General features: G+C 38.7%; 2 protein-coding genes across 2 annotated transcripts in view; one reads left to right on the top strand and one right to left on the bottom strand.

The window, feature by feature from the left end:
* CEP290 (centrosomal protein 290) overlaps positions 1 to 3,257 on the bottom strand; it is a 97,703-nt gene extending 94,446 nt beyond the window's left edge. Inside the window, exons 1-6 of the mRNA XM_045293067.1 lie at positions 3,178 to 3,257; positions 2,730 to 2,893; positions 2,373 to 2,502; positions 1,634 to 1,711; positions 651 to 720; positions 318 to 364 (exon numbers count right to left, since the gene is read on the bottom strand). Coding sequence (XP_045149002.1) covers positions 318 to 364; positions 651 to 720; positions 1,634 to 1,711; positions 2,373 to 2,474 — 297 coding nt within the window. The 5' untranslated portion in view covers positions 2,475 to 2,502; positions 2,730 to 2,893; positions 3,178 to 3,257. The remainder of the gene's footprint in view (positions 1 to 317; positions 365 to 650; positions 721 to 1,633; positions 1,712 to 2,372; positions 2,503 to 2,729; positions 2,894 to 3,177) is intronic.
* A 354-nt stretch (positions 3,258 to 3,611) lies between these two features.
* Positions 3,612 to 15,719, top strand: part of TMTC3 (transmembrane O-mannosyltransferase targeting cadherins 3) — a 62,684-nt gene continuing 50,576 nt past the window's right edge. Inside the window, exons 1-2 of the mRNA XM_004700414.2 lie at positions 3,612 to 3,690; positions 9,262 to 9,478. Of these exons, the coding sequence (XP_004700471.1) occupies positions 9,290 to 9,478 (189 nt within the window). The 5' untranslated portion in view covers positions 3,612 to 3,690; positions 9,262 to 9,289. The remainder of the gene's footprint in view (positions 3,691 to 9,261; positions 9,479 to 15,719) is intronic.

Here is a 15,719-nt window from a genome sequence, read left to right as displayed (position 1 = left end):
TTTTTTAAAAGATTTTGTCGAGACTTCCGGTTAGAGTGGGGAAGCTAGGCTTCTCCTTGTGAAAAAAAAAAGAGTTTGTCATTATTCTTAAGGTTCTCTAGTGGATAGCCCACCCAAACTGGACAACCTATTCCTTCTTCCTAATCGGTTCCTCATCAGGGAGTTTCAGTGAAACCCGTTCATCATGAGTGACCCTGTTGGTATTTGAAATAATTATAGTTTGTCTTCTGGCATACCAGCAGCAAGCAAGTTATCACAGTAAGAAAAGACGACACCACCTAGTGGAATTACAGTATAAGAAATACAAAAGGACATACCTCCAATTCATTTTCCAGTTTCATTAATTTACTTTTTAATTGATTTTCTATTTGAGAGGAAGAAAAGCAATTCAATTGGTTAGCTTTAGCTTGTTAAACTTAAATGAATGTCAATAAGATAAAGTTTATGATTCCAAATGGATGATGACATCAGAGCAATATAAAAGTAACTTATAAACTAGATCTAAAAATTAGGACTTATTGAAAATACTTTAAAAAATAAATTGAACATTCACGTTTTGCAGAATATATTAGATCTTATTTTTAGTACTTGTTGAACAGACAGAAACTTTTATTTAATACCATAATTAACCTTTTTTCCCAAACACATACCAAATTTTGCTTGTTCTTCTCCAGCTTTTTCAACTTCTTCCAATGCTAGCTCTACTTCTTGAGCTTTCATCTAAACATTAAAAAAAGGGATGATCTCAGTATATCTTAACATTAAATATATGTACCAAGAATAAAAATATTGTCTCATTGTTTCACCTCTCAAGGCCCCCAAGGCATGGCACACGGAGATATGCAGTACATATTTATTGAAAAAATGAGTGATTTTCTTAACAAAGATGGTAATTTCTAGATTCTAAATGGTTGGAAACATCTTTATGCCTTCTTTTTCCTCTCAAGATTTATCTTCAAGATTTATGTTTTCTTTTAAAACTTTTCACTGTGTCTGATTTGCAATTTCAATTGTCTCTATTCCAGTCCATAATGTTCTGCCTAACTTCAATTCCCTACAATTCATACTGTAGATCAAAACCAGATTTCTTGGGCATATTTTTGCATTTGCCAATTGTGGCTCAAAAATATTTACTCACTTCATTGTTCATATTATAAAACTTTCTTTAAGCCTATTGGAGAATCACCCACCAATGTTTCTTTCTTTTACAACCGGTAACCCACTTCCTAGGGTAATCTCATGTATAAATAAACATATTTTCTCTTATCTTAATTTACAATAACTCCAACTTCTAAAATCTCCATGTCATCTGGCCATTTCCCTCTAACTACCTTAAATGAATTATTAGTCCTCATCCTTTAAGAGATTTCCATAAACTTAAAAAAAATTCTTCTTACACAGATGTATGTTACATTTGAGCGTGCCCCCGTTCCCTGTACATTCAGGAACATTAGAGTCAAACTCACTACCGTTAAGCCAATTCCAACTCATATAGTGAACAACTAATGCTTTGGAGACTTAATGCTCTAAATCTACATATGAAGATTTTTTTTCCATGGTAATTTAGATTTTACAACGTCTTTTATTTATATTATCCTATTGAAGATAGCAAAAATAATTATTTAATACAAACCTTCATTAGTGACTGAGTAACTCTGAAAAGGTGTACCAAACTATCTTGATTTTCATTTTTTATTTCATTTATTTCCACCTAAGTGAATAAATAAACAACTTTGTGTCATTTTATAACCCTTAATTAAATATAAGAACTCTTCCATTCTACGGTTCAATAATTTCAGTGACAACTTAATTAAATACAGCTGCACAAATACTATATATAATATATACATAAACATGTAATAGAGTTTCATAAAGTTTGTGGAAAAATGGAATTTTTCTATGAATTCCTTGAAGTACTACATATAAATACATAAATTTAAGTATTAATATTATAGACACATATATAAAAAAGAACCCCTGCTGGAACTGAGCTGCTAACCCCTGTTCACCAGCCTCTATGAATGAGAAGGAATGAGGCTGTCTGCTCCCCAAAGAAACAAATCAAACTCTGCCATCAGTCAACACACATGGACCTTACAGGACAGGACAGAATCTCCTCTGTGGATTTCTGATACTGTAACTCTTCACAGAAGTAGAAAACCTGGTCTTTTGTCCGAACAGAGGATGGTAGTTTCGAACTGCTGACCTTGCAGTTACGCAGCCCAATGGTGACCACTAGATTTAGTCTCAGAAACCCTAAGAGCAGTTCTCTGTCTGACAGGGTCTCTATCTTACACTAGATGGCATTGTGTGTGTGTGTGTGTGTGTGTGTGTATGTGTGTGTGTAAACGTGTCATTTATCTATTAAGCACCTTGGATAGGGAAACCAACAAATTATCTGCCAGTTCTTCTTGCCGAGGGAGGTCATCTGGGTCAACTTTCATGATATCTTTCCAGTTTATATTAGGAGGCATCTTGAATTCGTTTACCGTGCTTTACCTTCTGTAACAAAACAAGGTTTCCAAAGTAAACATTATCATTTCCAAAGTGACATTAACATTTACTCAATAAAACTGTATTTTTTGATGTATGAGGTTGTTGGCAGAGATTTTGCTGCTTAATATTTAAACTGTTAAGTGGACAAACTGGAAACCAGGTAGGTAATAAATGAGTAAAATAACCTCGAGCAAAATTATGACATTTGACTAAAATCGTCAGAACAATTGTACCTGTTCAATACAGATGGTTTCCCTGCTAAAATTGATCCAAGTCCAAGGTAAGATTCTGCGTCTTCTCCCCCACCCCTTTTACCACCAGTTTATGAACACATCTAAGAGTCCCAGTGGCTGATGCGCAGTGAAGGCTAAAAATGCCCGATTCTGAGAAGCAGGAACTGCGGAGAAAAAGGTGTGTAGATAATTGGTGAAGATGAAAGAATAGGGGCAGGGAAACTGGTGGGGGGGGGGTGGGGAGAGGGTGGGTAAACCGGGAGACTGAAGCAAAAAAGGCGGAAGAATCGCTGGCCAGAATAGAAGGGTCGGGAAAGTTGCGTGTTGCACAAGGGCCCTGAGGCCAAAGAACCTGCGTTTGGAACTCCCAGGTCTCGCTCACCGCTTACCGGGAGCCACCTACACAGACCAAACCTGGCAATTAGCAGCGTCCCCTCATTTACCGCACCCATGAAAACATGCCCCGCCGCTGGGCCCAGATCGCTCCCAAGAGTAGTTCCCACGGACTCCCGGTCCAGCCAAGTGGTCCGAACAAGCAATAGCGGCAGTGGCTGCTAAGCGACACCATTCCCCACCCTGCCAAGGCTAATGCAAGGCCCCGGATGCACAAGCAGCCTACATTTCACGACAATGAGTCATGCTTTACGTTCACAGTCTCCCACGGGGGTACTTAGACTTGATGTTAAAAGCCCTGGAGAAGGCGTGGAGTGGAGACTACAAATCCCAGCGTGCAGTTCTTCTCGGAGGCCTGCGTGTATGCCGGGAGCTGAAGTTTTAGAGAGAGGGCGTTCCCAGCGTGCAGTGCGGGGGCTGCGCCTCTACCGGGGCTGCTGGGCTGGGACCGTGAGGGCGGAGGTGCGGTGCCGGAGGTGCTGGTGGCCTGCGCTTGGTAGATCATGACTGTAGGTTCGGTGGCGTCCTTCACCGGACTGCTCTCCCGGAGGTTCCCCTAAGCAGCCAGGTACGGGTGTGCGAGTGGGCCGACCGCGGGGGAGGGCTGCAGGGGTGCGGTCGCGGTTTACCGGAGCTCTTCCATCTGGGTAAGACATGCCCCGCCCGGGTGAGTCTGAAGAGGGCTCCTGAGAGCCCGGCGGTGTGTAGGTGGTGACCAAGGTGGTGCTTTCTGAAAGGGAAAAAGAAAAGTTTTTGCCTTCTTTGGCATCAGAATCTGCCTTCCAGCCATAGAGTGGGGGCGGTGCAGCTGAGGTGTTAGCTTGGGGACTAGGAAGGCATTCAGAAGGCTCCGCGTTCCCCGACCCTTCGGGCCCTAATGTCAGACCCTTTCCTGGTGCCTGCACGGCCCCGTGGTTGAGGAACTGCGGAGAAAAAGGTGTGTAGATAATTAGGAAAGGTTAGGGATCATCCAGGCCAAAAGTGAGGGGGTGCTGGGGAAGCGGTATTCACTTGATTGCCAAGAGGCCCGGTGTTACCCTCGTGGTATGTTGGTTATGTGTTGGCCCACCAACCACAAGGTTGGCAGTTCGAAAACACTAGCTGCTCTGTGGGAGAAAGACGAGGCCTTCCAATCCAGTGAAGATTGACCATCTCGGAAAGCCGGTGTCGGCTCTACCCTGCCCTTTAGGGTCTGCCTGAGTTGCGGCAGTGAGTTTCCTTTTTGAGTTTGCCCTTTGAAAGGTGATTGCCACGATTACTTCTATTCATTTTGCTCTGGGCTGTTCTGGAGTAATAGACTTGAAATCTAAATGTTAGTTCCAACTGTGTGAACTAGAACTTCTCCCTTTTTTAATGACTGGTAGTTATTTTTTTTCTTTTAAAAATAAATGCTGAATTTTATCTAAACCACCTAACTGGGTCAGAGCAAAAATTAGATCAGTAGTAAATAAAAACAGCTAGTGATATTGTGAGATACGTTTAAAGACATCAAATCCTTTACAGAAAGAATATGTGCAAAAAAACCCCCAATTATCTCGATTGTTATAGGAATCCAATGAAATATGTAATTATATGCCCTCTGTTTCCAACCAAGTTTGAAAGACTGGAGCTTGGTGAGCTCAAACTTACTTAAAATAATGTGGTTGGTTGAACGGACAGCCATATTTCTGACGGGAAGACGTACTCTTACTTGGTAAACTGCCTTTTCAGGCACACTGGGAGTCATTATTTATAAAGTGCGGGTTCTTCTAATTGTGTAATTTTATGTACTCAAGAAGTTAAATTATCATTCATGTTCATTGTTTTAAATTCATAATTTAATGGTGACTTAGAGGTACAATTTAATATTTATTGGACTCGTTTAATGTCATATAATTGCATGTTTATTTTCATAAACAGAATCTGTTAGTTTTTATTGCAACAGCTTGTTGTCCAAACATTCATTATAACTCCTATTACATTAGTTTACTAGTTTTGTTCTACTTGTTTGTATTAGTGTGGTCTGCTCTATTTTCCACCTCTTCTTGTTCACATGTATGTTCTCAGCACCTCAAAGTGACTGGCGTAAGTTTGCTCTCATTTTTCAAAAGTAAAAAATGGCTCAGATGAAATAAATGTTTTCCTCCTGTTTTTTAAGTTTTATGTGCATATTATTCATGCATTTTCCAATATTTTGATAAAGAATATATTTTATCACAGAGCCTGACTGAAATCAAAATCATACTTATATTACATTATTTAACTCATTCTAACAATAAGCTTGAAGTCGTACATTTTCTTCAGTACTGGGTGTACAAAAGAAACAATGGTCTAGGTCAGCGGTTCTCAACCTGTGGGTTGCGACCCCTTTGGGGGTCAAACAGCCCTTTCACAGGGGTCACCTGATTCGTAACAGTAGAAAAATTACAGTGATGAAGTAGCAATGAAAATAACTTTATGGTCGGGGGTCACGACAACCCGAAGAACTGTATTAAAGGGTCGGCACTAGGAAGGTGGAGAACCACTGGTCTAGGTTCTACGCACTATAGGCTTTGTTTCTGACTATAATCAGGAAATTTAAACTCAGCCGCTAGTCCACTCACTCACTGGTTAATTTTGAGGACAATCACTCCTATTTTTCACCAAATTTTCTTCACTAGTTATTTTACCAAAAGCAGTGATTTATGTTTCAGTTTCATAAATGTCCATGTAAAGGAACACTACTAGCCCAGACGTGCCTTCTTCCTTCCCTACGCCTTTACGAGCAGCTTTATCTGACAAAAATCACTTCACCAAAAAAAGACTGGCCGATTATAATTGCTACCTCTCTTCTCGGTACCAGTCAGCTTAGTCCTTCAATGAGATTTCCGTACACTTTTTGCTGCCATGCCAGAAAAATTAATGTTTGCTCATTTCTCATTTGCTCAAGATAACATTATAATGCCTGGCCATAAGAAATTTAATATCGACTATTTATAATAAATGATTTATTTTCCCTCCGTTCTCATGGAGAGAGATGAGTTGGTAGCAAGCTGTCACATGTCTGTTTTCAACATGAGGAGACTGGAAAGATTAGTAGGAGTCGCCACAAATGCAGAGATCAAGAGTTAGCAGGCCACAGGTCTGTAAACTATAAAAGTAGAAGATAGTAGATTACTCTTATTAATTGAACTGATTTAATAATCGAATCATTCACATTCTTTTTTAATCTAAATATTCCCAGATTCATATAAAGTTTTTTCAGGTTTGTTTTTTACCCACAATTATACTAGAATAACTACTGGATCATTAGAATGAGTGAACACTCAATTGTGTTGAAGAACTTGTATTAAGTTTTATATCTTTACTCATGAGTGGCATTGCAGTATGAAATTAATCTGGGCCTTAGGTAAATCATATGCCAATAGTTTTTTTTTTCTCAAAGAAGTACTAGAAAACTTGTAAAGAATTCTGCTTCCAGTAAGGTTTCAGGGCATTGGTATCATGAAAAGAAATAAATTTGATCAATTATTTGAGAACACAGTAAAATAAAATATTTAAATATGAAAGAGGATAATATAGACAATCTCGAAGATTCAATCTCCTAATAATATTTTTAAAAAGCAGAATATATACCAAAAGTAATTGGAAGCATTCCTGATGATGAAATAGTTCAATTTGCATCTTAAATTAATTTTATATGTAATTGCATAATTTTCAATCAAAGGGTATTGTTGCTAGATGTAGGTATTTGGATTTATAAGTTGTAATCCTTTGTTCAAAACCTGGCTGAGAGTATGAAAAAGCAAATCACGGATGTGATGAGATACATAGTTTCGCTCTGCATCATATATAGTTGTTAGGAAATGGAACCAGCTCAATGCAGTGGGTTTTGGTTTGGGGGAATCTTCGAAAGTTCTATTGCCTTGACTCTTTAGAGCCCATCAGACAGTGACTCTCAATTTAACTTGGTTGACTGATAGTAAAACAAAAACAAGTAAACAAGCTTCTTTGTTTCAAGAAACAAACAGTTTCTACACTATGACTTACCTGTTTGCTCTAAGATCCTTTAAAGAAGCCTCGGCTGGCCTTCTGGTGAATGTGACTGAGTGGAGACGAGCGTTCCACAGGAGACGTCTTTCAGAATCTCCAGCCCTCGTCAAGACAGGTGGTCACTGCAGCAATGGGAGGGGGCCTACTCCAGACCAGCAGCAGGACCGTTCCACCCCAGCCCTAATTGCTAGTCCACAACATATGAGTGCACATTTTTACTTTAGTGGTCAAGTAGCGAGGCGACATTACTGGTAGGAAGGGAATAAGCATGAATAGTGTGTATTGTGCAATGCCACCCACTGAATGACAGCTAGCTCCTCATTGACAAACATGGTGATTACTTAAATTTTGACTTGTTCACCTGCAGAGGGCTCAGATAGTAGAATTTTTCAAATTTTCGTAAGGAAGCTTAATCTGGATGACAGGAGAGCTAGTTCTAGTGTAGGATATGTGCTCAGCTGTGGAGTATCTTATGTCTGTTCCAAAAGAACACCTAGAGGTGCAGAAATTGGAGGAAGGTTATTGTAAATAGACCTCAGCAAAGGAAAGCTGGCATTATTACCAGCTAGCAGATAGAGAGATACAAAGAACTTGAGGTAAGTCTCCAATTATTTTTGTTGTTGTCATGGAATCCTTAAACACCTTTGAGAGTCTCAGTTTAGATTGTAACAGAGTAAGCTTTATTTTGTTGTTGTTCTTCTATTCATTTCCCTTTCCATTCACTCTAACCTAACTGGGTTGAAGTATGATTAACAAAAATAAAAGGTATTGTATCTGGGAGAGAAAAGACTGGACTTTAGCCCCATTCCATGACAGCAGCATTTTCATTTTCAGTGATCTAAGCTTGGCAGAAGAGAATCCCTAACATTAAATCAAGTTCATCTTGTTGAGTATTATATTGGAGTTGAGTATTTCAATTACTAGATGGAACTGTTTGCAAAACTGACTGTACCACGTTTTATTTCCTTGTATTCAGGGGTTATCGGATGCCCAATATTTATGCCCATGTAACTAACTTAGCACCCTTAGCACATTTAAAATGTGGTTAAATTTCTTTAAAGCTAAATGTACAAATGTAATGTACACATTTTTATTTAAAGATTAGACTGCCTGACTTGATAAGTAAAACTTTTCTAATACTGAAATAACTTTTATAAAGCTAGTAAATTCAACGTAAAACTAAAGTAATTCTTAAGTTCTTTTAAAAATTCTAATATCATTTGTAAACAACTTAGCTTAATGCTTACACGTTTCATCTAAAATTCCTACCTATGTTATTTCTGGGGTACCCCTCATATAAATGTATAAGCCAAGTTAGGTGTAAGACAATAGAAAAGAGTTGGATTTTAGTTAAAAACCTTTGATTAAACTGAACAAGCTATGGGCTGTACGTTCCAACCTCTAACTTACTAGGTAATAATTGTTCTTTAGATACATAAACTATCCCGATACAAGCTTCATTAACATTTCAGAAGATCTATTAATCTTTTCAGTTATCTATTTTCTCACAGGACTTATTTATATACTCCTGGAATCATGTAAAAATACATGTGCATGTATTTTTAGGGCTGCCTATATATGACTATATGTGTGCCAGGCAAGCTGTGACAACTGAAATGGCATTTTATACTGTTAGCCTTGGCTCCCAAATATCAACTGGTACAATGAAATACTTTAAAGTCTGTTGCCATTGAGTAGCTTGCAATTTATACAGTGACCCTACAGGACAGATTAGAGCTAGTCTCTGTTCTAAATCCAAGGCTCTAAATCTCTACGGAATCAGACTGCAACATCTGCCTGACAGAAGCAGCTCTGGGGGTTCAAACCATCAGCTGTATGGTTAGAAGTGAAGTACGTAACCACTGCACCACAACAATTTTTTTTAAATACTGAACTAGAGGTATGAAAACACATAAAGAAGCAATCAGTTTTGCTTTAGGTTAGTAATATGGAGACATAGTCAGCTAATGCTTCCTGATTTTTGTGCTGACCTTTCAAGAACTGATCTTTTGGAAGAACTAGAATACATTCTTATTTATTTGTTTTATGTCTACAAAAGTCTGATCTGTTTGCATGGTGGAAACATGTGTTGCTTATGCCCTATAATTTCCTCTCCCCCCCCCCCCAGTGTTTTTCCATGAGTACTTTCGGGAAACATGGCTAATATTAATTTCAAAGAAGTAACCTTAATTGTCAGCCTGGTGACTGCCTGCTATTGGAACAGCCTTTTTTGTGGATTTGTCTTTGATGATGTCTCAGCCATACTGGATAATAAAGATTTACATCCATCTACACCTTTAAAAACTTTATTTCAGAATGATTTCTGGGGAACTCCTATGTCTGAGGTAGGTAATATCTCAAATTTTATAATATTCCTTAATTCTTTATTCCCAGTGCCATCATCATAATAATAGGGTTTCCCGCCCTCCCACCCCCTAGATTTATATGGTGCATAACACCATTGTAGTAAAGGAGAAGCTTGACATCTGATTATCTTCTTTAAAGCGTGATGGATCTTTCCTTGGCTGTGTATTTGGTGTTAACTCTTTTTAAACATAATGTATATATGTGAAAGCCAAATGTGTAGGGAGAGAAAGCAGCGTAATTCATTTGTTTTCTTTTCACTTTTTCTCTGTGAGTCAGATGAAAGATGACTACTTGTGACATTTGACCATTTTAAAATACAGTAAATTCAATATAAATAGATTCTATTTTAAAGGTAAATATAGTATTATATATGTTGCCTTCTCTGCTGGAAAAAAAGTCATTTAGTAAATATTTTAAAAAATTTTATCTCTCACTTATTATTTGATGAGGGTATTTTACTCCACCTACTATATAGTTTGAAGATTAGTACTAAACAGAATATCTTGGCTACTTGAGATCATAGATTAGGCTCTAATTTTAGTTCTGCCATATATTAGAATTGTGAAATTGGTGGGAAAACAGGTTTTAGGTTATGCATTTTTCTTATTTTTGAACACCTTGAAGATACAGAAGGGGGAAAAAATCCACCATCATGTAATGGATTCTGACTCATAGCAATCCTATTTAGAACTTCCGAGATTAAATCTTTATGGGAGTGCACAGCATCTTTCACTTAGTAGTTTCACAGTTACCTAAATGCATAAATGAGTTTATCCATCTACAGTAGCTAGCACATATTTTCAGCTACCATTGAGTCAACCACCGAGTCTTGGCAATCCCATTCACAGTGGAAGGACACTGTGTTGCCTAGTGTTGCATCATACCCATGATTGGCTCCAAATTAAACTATTGTAATTGTGATAGGGCTGACTAGAGAACCAAATTCATAGATACTCGTGTAAGAGAGAACTTTTTATCAAAGAGCAATTGTACAGTAAGAAAACATCCCAACCCAGTCCAGTTGAAGTACTTACGTCTGATATTAGCCCATATGCCCCATACCAGTCTGTAAATTCCTCTTTAGACTCACGCAACAAGTGCAATGGCATTGAGTGCAGGAAGATCACAGACCAGTGGGTGTAAGTCATGTGGATCCAGTGGAGGTGAAAGCATCTTAGCACTGGTGTGGGTCTCCACTTGGCTCCTCTAGCTCCAGGGCTCTGGCTGCCATCAGCATAGCTCCATGTGTCTTGTCAACAGGAAGACGAAGCAGAGGCCATATTGGTCTGGTCTCCAGTGAGCTATTTATCTCTGTAGTGCCTTCACATGATGTCATCAAGCTGAGACCTGATTGATAGGCTAAACTCTCCCCCTTCTCTCTTAATAGTCTCAAATTCACACCAGATTATGTAACGACCAAAGTAATCCATAAGGTTTTCATTGGCTGATTTTTAGAATGATTCTTAGTCTTTCCTTCCAAGTACATTTTAGTCTAGAAGCTTTGCTGCCACCAAGTTTGTTAACATAATAGCAACAGGCAGGCCTCCACTCACTGACTGACAATTCCCAGCCAGTATACCATGGGGTGCATTGGCTGGGAATTGAACTCGGGTCTCCAACCTGGAAGGCAAAAATTCCACCCCCCAAAAAACCCTACATACATTGCTATTGAGTTCATTAATTCCACCTCATGGTGACCCTGTAGGACAAGATTCACCGCTGTGAATCTTTATGGACACAGGTTGCCATATCTTGTGGAACCACCTACATGTTTGAAACTCTTACCTTTTGATTAGCAGTAGCTTAACCATTGAACCATCAGGCCTCAGAATTTTTCCAGTGAACACAAATTCCTTTATGTGACATAATGAATATTGAGTAAGTGGCTATTGAAACATACCATGTAGCCCTTTGTATTAGCCTATTCTTAAGTAGACATTTTTGATCCCTTCCTTCGATCCTCAAATTTAGAAGCTTCTCCCGGGTATAGATTACATCTTCCATTCTTCTGGTTACAAAACTTAGATTTACTATCGATTCCTACCCAGCAACCATACAGAACAGGGTGGAGCTGCCCCTCTGGGTTTCAGAGACTGTAACTCTTGACTGGATTGGAAAGCACATCCATGACTGATGGTTTCAGACAGCTACCCAGCCTAAAACCACTGTGCCACCAGGACACCTTCTAGTTCAAAGCACATAGTAGATGTTTCTAGTTAAATGTTTTTCTGCTCCTCCTTATTCTCACCCAACTCTAGCCTTAAATTCCTGTCAGCCTGTATGATCCAAAAATCATACATGATAAATCCAGACCCTAAGAAGGAGGGGTTCATAGCACTACAGATGACATTGGAACCCAGAATTTATTCGCAGGATCCACATAGGGATTAACTCTCCAGTGGACAGTGAACCAATCCCTTCTGACCACAGACCATGCAGTGGTTTTTTTGGTGGTGATGTTTTGTTTTTTTTTATTTTTGTTTTCCGTTTTTCTGAATATGAAATCCAGGACAGACAGAGCTATAAAGACAGTGACTGCACTGATGGTTTTTGAGGGGTTTGGCAGGGAAGGTTAGGGGGAGCTGGGGAGCTAATGACAATGGGTACAAGGAAGGAAGTAAATGCCGTAAAGTTGGTTGTGGAGGTGATTTTCCAGCTACTAATATGATAGAACTACTGAATTGTATGATATGTGAAATATATGCCAATACAACTGTTCTTTAAGAAATCCTTTCAGAACAAGGAGGACAATGGTATGATTATAATATCTATTATTTCTAAATAGATGTGTTAGGCCAGGTTGACTAAACAAACACATTTATTGACACTCGTGTATAATAAAGAAGAAATTCTATATCAAGAAAGAATCCAAACCAAGTCCAACTAACTCCATAAGTCTGGTACTAGTTCATAAATCCCTCTTCAGACTTACACAGCCACATGCAATGAGACTGAGTGCAAGAAGATCACAGGACATTGGGTCAGAGTCATGCGGATCAAAGGCTGGTAGAAACCTGGCAGGACTCTGGCAGCTCAGCAGACAGGAAAGCAAAGTAGCAGAGAGTGTAGGCCCCAGAACTCTTTGTAGGAAGGCCATACCCTCCAGGAGACCGCATCAGGCAAGACCTGATTGATAGGTTAGATTTCACCCCTACAGTTGTGGACCGGCCAGTGTTGAGAGTTATTCAATTATAAAGATCCATACTCCTTTGATTTATACTGGCCTGTGAAGTACCTTGTGTGATGATCACTTCTGCAGATGTACTGTCTTGTGTTGTTTCTCATATCTTTATTGATATTAACAGGAAAGTGTTACCATATGTATTATATTCATGCTTCTGTTTTTATTGCCAAGTAGTACTATGAGTAATTAAGTTTATTTTTATTATTCTTGATTGTCACAATGATCTGAATTATTTTGTTTCTTAATAGAAGCAGCTGCTTTACTATATTTTCAAAATAAACTATGCAAAAATGTTGCTAAAATGTGGACTTGATATCTAATGAGCTGATGGTTGCTAATCAAAATTAGGTCTTAAATAGTTCCTAATGTATTATGTAAGTAATTAGGTTAGTTAATGTATATTTATGCGGTCATTGTGTGTGGCACATATGCATCTAATAAACATACCAAGCAATTACATATGCTGCAACTAAAAACGTATTACCTTTTACTTTCTGACTAAAGATGTGTTATAAATCCTGACTTCCTATTCCAGTAGCTATAAAGCCATTTGCAAATGGATTTTTTTGATATTTGTATGAAGCAGAATTAGTGTGGGGTATGTTTCAAATTGACCTTTTTTGAGATATAAAAGCGCAGATTAAGCAGGCAGCATAAAACACAATAAAGCAACAATGAGGAATTATTAATCACATTTCCATGAAACCAGGAAAAAGAACCTGAAAAGACACACAAATCCTTTTTACAGTCAACAGAGAAAGACTTCTGCTAGAGGTGTGACCCTCAATTTAGACTTCTAGTCTTGTAAATTGTGATGAAATAAATTTATGGTTAGTAAAGCCACCTGCTTGTGGTATTTCGATTATAGCAGCACTAGATAACTAAGACAGGATTTGGTACTAGAGAATTGGGTGGGACTTTGGAAGCAATTTTGGATTTGAATAATAGATACAATTGGATAATAGTAAGGCCCTGCGTTGCTTCAAAGGGACTCTGGAAGAATTGTGGACATCAAAGGGACTTGTGGTAAGGGATCAGAAAAATGTGAGCAGAGCTATAGAAAAGTCTTTATTGCCCTGAGAGAATACATGTAATGCTGTCAGTAAAATGTAGACATTAATCGTACAGCTGGTGAGACTTTAAAAGGAAATGATTAGTGCAGTTTGATATTGGAAGAAGGGTGATTCTTTTTATGCAGTTGCAAAGAACTTGGCTAAATTGTGTTCATATATTTAATGGGAGGTGGAACTTAGAAGTGGTGAACTTAGAAACTTGGCTGAAGAGATTTCTAAGTATGATCATAAAAGGGTCTTGTTCCTTGCTGCTTATTGTAAAATTTGAGGGAAAAGAGTGGATTTAAAATAAACTATGCAAAATTACAGGACAAAAAGATTAGGAAAATTCTGTTGCCCAAACTCAAGAGACGTGTTCTAGAATTTTCACTCCTTAGTGAAAATGATGTATGGCACAATTGACTTTCTTGGTATGGCTTTTCCACACAGTCAGTATAACTCCTGCCAAATGACTAGAGTTTAGCGAGTAGGGTGTGAGAAGCTAAGGTAAGGGAGGTCAATTTTGCCATTCCATTTTATATGAAGGAAGGCAGAATCTCATTACCATCAAGAATGAAGAACAATGAGTGTTTGAGATACCTGTGTGGAGAAGTGGTGGTAGTTGCAGCAGCATAAGCACAGTACTGAGACCGAGACAGCACCTCGCTTCTCATCCCACTGAATGGGTAAAGCTGACTTCCTTCTGGTAGGAGGCTTGCTTGCAGCGTGGGGTGCCCTTTGGACAATTGTCAATCTAAAGAAGCTTTTTAACACTTGCTTTTGTAAGGCAGAGGCCAAGGGGCAGGCACGTGACTGAAAAACTGAGAACCAAAGAGAGGTACCTGCTGGCACGACTTAGGAGAAACACTGCAGACAAAATAACTATATACTTAATATTCTTGATCCTGACTATTAGCTCCTTAATATTGCCTGGGTGGCCCTTGCAGTGAACTGTCAAAACCAGCAGAGAAGTAGACTGTTGATGGTAGAATAATAAAGGAGATTGGAGCTGGAGGCATATCTGACCACGGCCACAAAGGAATTATCCTCGGACAAATGCAGAGTTGGATTCTACTCCTGCTACAATAGCTGGAGGAAGTCTGACACAGACTGCGTCCACATCATGTTTCTTATGGCTACACAATTTTTGCTTAGATTGAGCCTATAATTGATATGTTTAATCAACTACAGCAGAAAACCCATTCGCTTAGACTTTAGGGCACAGAGAGAGAACAAAAGAAAGTAAGCTGCCTGCTGCTTGGAATTCCACAGGCAGAAAATAGACCCACAGTGAAATATCTGTTCTTTGAGAGTAGAAAACCATCCCCGGAGCATCTCAAAGATCAGCAGAGCTGTTCAGAGGAACCCTAAAAACCAAGCTGACTGGGTTTCAAAGGGTGATTCAGGGTTTCCTCTACCACCCGTATTTCCAGTAGAGCCAACACCCAGAATGCAGGCCTCTTAAACTATCAGAAAATGAATTTGTTTGTTGCAGCCACCACTGATGGCATGTCTGTTATTGCAGCACCTAGATAACTAAGACCATACAGATCATGACACATCAATGCAGTGTGCTACACTGAATAAATCATAGAGAAAATCCCAAGGAACCCATGGAAAACGCACTAGAGATAATAAATAAATACAATAAAAGTTGTGTTTTTATAGACCAACAATCCAAGGAAAGGAAATTTAAGAAACAATTCCACTTACAACAGTGGTTCTCCAACTACCTAATGCCGTGACCCTTTAATACAGTTCCTCATGTTGTAGTGACCCCCCCCCAACCATAAAATTATTTTTGTTGTTACTTCATTACTAATTTTGCTACTGTTATGAATCGGGTGACCCCTGTGAAAGGGTTGTTCGGCCCCCAAAGGGGTCACAAATTGAGAACCACTGACTTAAAAGTAACTCTTAAAATACCTAGGAATAAGGGTTATCCAGGAAATGAAAACACATCCACTGCTGAGGACTACCAAA

This window comes from Echinops telfairi, unplaced genomic scaffold, assembly GCF_000313985.2.
Source record: "Echinops telfairi isolate 266 unplaced genomic scaffold, ASM31398v2 ScPeMD7_2;HRSCAF=8, whole genome shotgun sequence".
In the NCBI taxonomy this organism is placed as follows: Eukaryota; Metazoa; Chordata; class Mammalia; order Afrosoricida; family Tenrecidae; genus Echinops; species Echinops telfairi.
The sequence above is the reverse complement of the archived record's forward strand: the minus strand, read 5'-3'. Positions and strand labels throughout refer to the sequence as shown.